This window comes from Trachymyrmex septentrionalis, unplaced genomic scaffold (assembly GCF_001594115.1).
Source record: "Trachymyrmex septentrionalis isolate Tsep2-gDNA-1 unplaced genomic scaffold, Tsep1.0 scaffold37, whole genome shotgun sequence".
NCBI classification, from domain to species: Eukaryota; Metazoa; Arthropoda; class Insecta; order Hymenoptera; family Formicidae; genus Trachymyrmex; species Trachymyrmex septentrionalis.
The window spans coordinates 9,946,081-9,952,267 of record NW_017305536.1 but is presented as its reverse complement, the minus strand read 5'-3'; the positions used below and the strand labels follow the sequence as shown (position 1 = coordinate 9,952,267).

At 41.8% G+C, this 6,187-nt stretch overlaps 1 protein-coding gene across 4 annotated transcripts in view; it reads right to left on the bottom strand.

Annotated features, from left to right (window-relative positions):
• The window catches only part of LOC108750706 (homeobox protein homothorax), a 386,843-nt gene that overhangs the window by 149,264 nt on the left and 231,392 nt on the right, over positions 1–6,187 (bottom strand). For all 4 annotated transcript variants that reach the window (XM_018490374.1, XM_018490376.1, XM_018490373.1 and 1 more), the window contains one exon: positions 2,930–3,078. In XM_018490374.1, coding sequence (XP_018345876.1) covers positions 2,930–3,078 — 149 coding nt within the window. The remainder of the gene's footprint in view (positions 1–2,929; positions 3,079–6,187) is intronic.

Here is a 6,187-nt window from a genome sequence, read left to right as displayed (position 1 = left end):
GATAGCCATTCTGTGTTTGCAACAGTCATACCTTTTTGTATAATCGTAGTATCGAAATATTATACAGCCAATCGTTATTACATGTAATTTCCTACGTCTTCTTTTAATACATCCAATCTCCTTCACAGTTTTATTTTGATATTTATCCGTCTTCATCGTTTCCTTGCCACACCTTACCATTATATACACTTATTACGTTTTAACGCGATACTCGCCGAGCTGGCTCGGTATTCGCTTTTCCATTGAACTTATTTCCCTCCGTCGCGTCGGTCCTTCTCCATCTATCTAAACTATGTGTATACATAAACTATGTCTATTCAAGCGCGGTGCGCTCGGCTGCTTCCCATCTACCACGTCAATGCAGAGACTAGCTGCTACGAAACGGGATAGACCATTGGCGCGCCACAACAAATTCCTTGGCGCGAGATGTCGCGATTTCGAATGTTTAACCAGCTAGGTTAAATGATGGCAGCCGAAGGCTAAACACGATCTAGAATTCCCGACGCTTCTATACGATGAAAACGGAATGAGCGACGATCGGCATATTCGCGTTGGACACAATGGATTTATGGCGGATACCTCCGACTTGCTTCAACTCTCGCAAACATCGTTGAGAAACTTCGCGTAGCGTATATCATAATTTTCCGGTTATCGAATTGTGTTAGTTTAGATACGGTCGATATCGCGATGATACATGTACTTAAATTCGTGCCAAAATTACGATGGGCCATCAACCTCTCGAGATTGTTATGATAAGCGCACCGTCGCGCTGACGCGGAAAAAAAGCACAGGAAATTAGAACATTAAACAGGGAAATCGCGAGATCATAATTCGTTTGGCGGAAAAAGATGAAATGTCGGAAGGGGGGAGGGGGCGCTTAAAGACCTTGGCACTCGAGTAAATACACGGGTTCGTGTTCGTGCCAGTTACTCTTTTAAGATGTAATATGTATCCAGTGCACCCCCCCCTCCCTCCCGAATGAATTCCGGGATGCAATATAGTCGCTTAATCGCTCGCAATAACGCCGAGACGAATGCGGCGCTTCTCGAGACTATCGCGAAAAACCTCCATAATTTCTGTCGGATGGCACCGTATAATCGCTCACGGACGAATTTCATATGTCTTAGACACGGTGTTTTTTCATCATTTATAACAAAACGTATTTCTACCTTTTTACAAGAGCCCAATAAATGTGTGAACGGGGGGGGGGGGAACAGGAATTTCTATTTTGTTACATTTACTATTTTATTCCGCGAATTTCAATCAATCGCGTAATTAAAGTTTCGACGGCACTGCCGTTGCTACTTTTACTGCCGAAATGCTACTTTTGTATAAATATAATAATAATTTAAATCGTACATTTATATACGTACAAAAAGAAGTAATAAAAGTTAAAACAAAGAATGCAATTGTATTGATGGACATGTATAAGTACAATATTTAAAATGCGAAACACGTCAGGAATTAGCGCATACATCGGCTAAAATTCTCCGCGCTGCCGACATACATCGAAACAAACTTCGAATGAATCGACAGACATCGAAACTCAGTCGCCGAGGGATGGCACATCGAGTCCCGATGCATCGTCGGTTTACATTAAAATCCTTTTAACTTGGGCGCCTGTGTATGAGGTCGTTAACATTCGCGAGAGAGCTCTCGACGACGCGATTAACCAAGGAGCAAGAGGAGCGTCGACCGCGGGTTCGTCTTTCTACGAGCGAGTGCGGTATCGTCATCCTACAAACAGCGTATATGCATTAAACCATGAACCCACTATCCCCGACGTCATATCCAATACATGTTGTTAGGGGGGTTGCCGAAGCCGCGATACAGTACAGGGAAACGGGGAGTGAGGACGGAGAGGGGGGGGGAGGGAGGAGGGTAGGTGGCTGCAGGGTGATTTCGAGGGTAGCTGCCAACCTCCCCCAATGCGGTAATGGCATTAACCGAGCTGCAATATGATTACCGCTCTCGCAAGGTAACCTGATCACACCCGAAATCTATGGGGTGTCCGGAATACACGCGCGAGCAAGCGAGCGAGGGAGGGAGCGAGCGAGCGAGAGAGAGAGAGAGAGAGAGAGAGAGAGAGAGAGAGAGAGAAACTTGTGCAGTGAGGAACAATGTATTGCTCTTGGAATAGCCGTGCAACGTTACGCAATTGCGGCAGTTGCAGCCGATGCCGAGGTTCGGTTGGTGTTCTCCCCCTTAATCGCGTTGCGCTTTTTGCGGCTCAGATTACCCGTGAATCATTAGATACTCGGGCCCCAGTAGAATCGAAAGCCACCACTACCACATTCGTGCTACGGATCGTTCCTTATCTCAGCATTACGAGATTAGTCTCCGGTCATTTCTTTTTCTACTCACTATTTTTTTATTTATTCCTTTCCTCCTCCAATATAGTATATATATATATTTTTTAATTACTCGCATATTTTGACTATGGCGTAAAATATCAAGAAATAAAACTTTCTCGAAATTTTGGTGCTCAAGAAATTCGATTAGAATCAAACGCGATTCATAAGGTGACAAGTAAACGTATCAAAAGAATAAGCAACACTGTGTACGTTTCAACGGTGAGAGTAAAGTAAAAGTTCTACACTAGTCATCGCTGAATAGTTATATAAGATGTCTGTAAGTCGCTATTGATAATAAAAGCAATTTTTGGATGCAATAAGTGTACAGAAAGTATTTGCCTTGGGACAAAGTGCAACTTCAAGAATCGTTTCGAGAATGTTAGTAGCTACAAACAAGTATGTGGTACCGATATGTGGTAATATTTCCTCGTACTTAAATAACAAAAAAGATACGTTCGCGAATAAAATCAATGAATAGTACTCCGTTTTTGCGATGGCAACAATACGTCGCTTAATATCTTTCGAAAACAGAAAACATCGTGATCAACTATATTAGAAAAAGAAAAGGTACTTACCGTAAGATGTTGAAAAAGCCACGCCCTGAGGATGTTCGTCGCAACTTTAGGAAAGATACCTCGTTTCTTTTGGTTTTTCTTCCCTGAGGAATCATCATCTTCCTCGCCCGTACCCTCACCGCTACCGATACTCGCGTTACTCGCGTCACCTGCAACAGTAAGAAGAGAGCAAAGGTCATCACGCGCCGTCTCCGTAATTAATACGAATTTATGGCAATTTACGATACTTCGTGTCTATTTGTTGACTGAGAGCCAAATGTATTCTCACGTATATTTCTGTAGATCATAATGAAGCTATTACATCGATAATAAAAAATTACATACACCAGATTAATTGTCTTGACTGTTGTAAAATCTAGTAAACGGGAAGAAATCAATTTGACGATTAAATTGTGAGATAGCTCGCCTCACACGTCGAAGCAAAATTCCCGACGTGTTTAAACTGCGCTCCGATTTTCGGTTCATACCCTGGTGGGCGATAACTACCTCGACCCTAGGGCTGGTTCCCATGCATACAAACACCATTAAGCCACCCGCAATCACCCGGCCCCCTTCGACCCGGAGAAGCACCCGTACACACGCTTCGTACTCAGCTCAACCACGTACCCCTGTTCCTTCTCCACCCCATTTCGCCCTCCTCTCCATCCGTGTGCATTAATTCTCCGTCATTTATCAATCTTAGCTTTTTAATTGCACAGTCACTGGGGACTCAAAAAGCGGGACAGTAATGAGAGATATTAAGACGGTGTTGGTTGTGCTTTTCAGAAGCTCTGAATATCATATTTTCATATTATCAAAATGTAATTCGAGTCATTCGTTATTATAGATAACGTACATCGCGTATATAAGGAGACCTGCATATTTTTATTTATACTACTGTTATTACGCAAAAACGTATTATAGTTTTTAATATATCTTGATATTTCATATACTTCGATAGACTCCGAAAAATTGAAGATGTCATAATCGCGCCAATTTTTATCTAGCATTCTAATATTAATGATTAAGAAGTTGCGATAATACGACTTGCGAGCGACCGTTACTATTCCATTATGACATAAGTTTGGAGGTGATTATGGAATAAAATGCAATTTTGTTGGAATTTTCACGTGATATTCCAGCGAATCAATCTCCCAGAGCCTGAGCGGCCGGAAGTTCGAGGTTCCCTTTATTCTTTCTCTTCTTTCGCAATCAGCCAGAAAGGAGAGCAGAGAAGGCTACTTACGCCAGCGGATTATAAATGACCGAGCCTTATCGTAATGCCCAAGGCCCCGATTCCCAAGGTTCTATCGTAACAGAGAGATCAGGGTGAGCCTGGCGCTCCCAGGGGGTTCACGATGACAGGTCGCCCGGGGGCGCTGCCAACTCACCCCTCTCGTTCGCCGAAAAACGGTCTCGTGCCCGAGATTAACTTTGAATTCGTCGACGGAGCGGACCGTCATCGAACAAGGGTAGAATGACGGCAGGCAGGCAGGCAGGCAAAACGAAAAATTTGTCTGTCGGACCTAAGAACGGTCTGTCGGACCGGAACGACGGGAGATCGATGGGAATTGATGCCACGTACGACGTATTTTCTCGCGTGTGCCGCTTCCTTGAAATGCTCCGAAAATGCTTCGCTCCGCGATTTAGCGCAAATGGATATTTATCTTATCGCTATGTCTTACTATTCATTCCGATGAGCTGACAAATTCTATACTAGAAGCGCAATTTCCCAGAGAAATTGCCAATTATAACAAAATTTATAATAATAAATTGTAATAAAATTTTAATAATGTCGTTATAAACCAAAAACGCACCTTACAGGATCTTGAAACGATTGAAAACAATTCGAAATTCTCTCAACAACGTTAAGCTGCCATGAAGTACAACTACATACTTATGTCATGAAGCCATTTAATTAGTTTCAAACACAAAAATCGACGATTTCCGATAGCTACTTTTTTTTCTCATCGACCAAGTTTGTTTTCCATCCGGAACATAAGATCCATTGCCGGTGGTCATTTCGTGTACAACAAAAACGATGTTAGACGTTCATCCCCCTCTTCGACTCGGAATCCTGTTAATGGCGTGTCCGCGAAGTCGAATAGGGCGGCCTGCGCGAGCTCATAGAACCGGCGGGTGGCTATAGCGAAATAACGGAATGGCTAACGGGAACGTCCCTCTGATTGCAGTTAATTTACTCGCTGAATCGGGTTAATGTAGCGTACCGGTCGTACCGCGCCGTGCTTGGCCGTGTCGCACCGTACGACGACGACCTATCGGTATCCTGGCAAAAGAAAATGGTCTCCTGCGTCAGAGTATCGAGATTCACAATTTCAACTAAATCCGTTTTAATCGCACAATAATTTCTAGCACGATTGATTTTATAACGACAAGTACATAATCTCGATACGGTCAATTGAGTTTTATCTTGAAAAAATGAAATAATGGAAAAAAGTCGAAAATTACTTAAAACCTCTATAATTGAACTATATATATATGTATATATATATATATATGAAGTGTGTGAAAATATTGAAATTTATCGCTAGTACATGAGATATGTTTGCAAAACCGCATTGGAAAAATATTACGTTATGATTGCGATAATTCATTCATCAAAATGTATAACGCGCATTTCCCATGACAGGTCGTTAAAATCTTATTTGACTTTAGATACTCTCTGATATATTGATGTACATATGTAATCCAGTTGCACTGGTATTTCACGCGCGATCATCCGCCCACAAGCTGTCATCGATGTAATGTAATGTCGTTTCTCGTCGTTGCAATCGAGCACGCGTCATGAGATCAAGATCGTGATCGACAACCCACGGTTTCGTCCTTGCAAGCTTATTCGGAGTATTTATGAACTTTGTAAATAGAATCGAGTAATATTTTTTTGTTTTTTTTTTTTTTGTTTTTTTAGAAAGATTTTAAGCCTTTTAATGCTTCATTACAAATGAAATGCATCTCTTTCATTTAATAACTCCGTAAACTTGCAATAGAAATTATGCTTTTGTTACTTTTTATACCGCAGTTATTCATTATTAAGCGATATAATTGTTCATAGTGCATGAATACATTATGTATCTATTGCAAAAATGTATAGCGGTCACCTACACATCGCATGCGACGATTTATTGATGAACAAATATTTTTTTAAACAAAACGAGTACACAGAACGGCGTACGCAGAAATCTGCTGGTAAGTGCATACGCGCGAATGCGTTCATTCACATGTGTACTCGTATGACACATTTACGAGGATGCTCTCGGC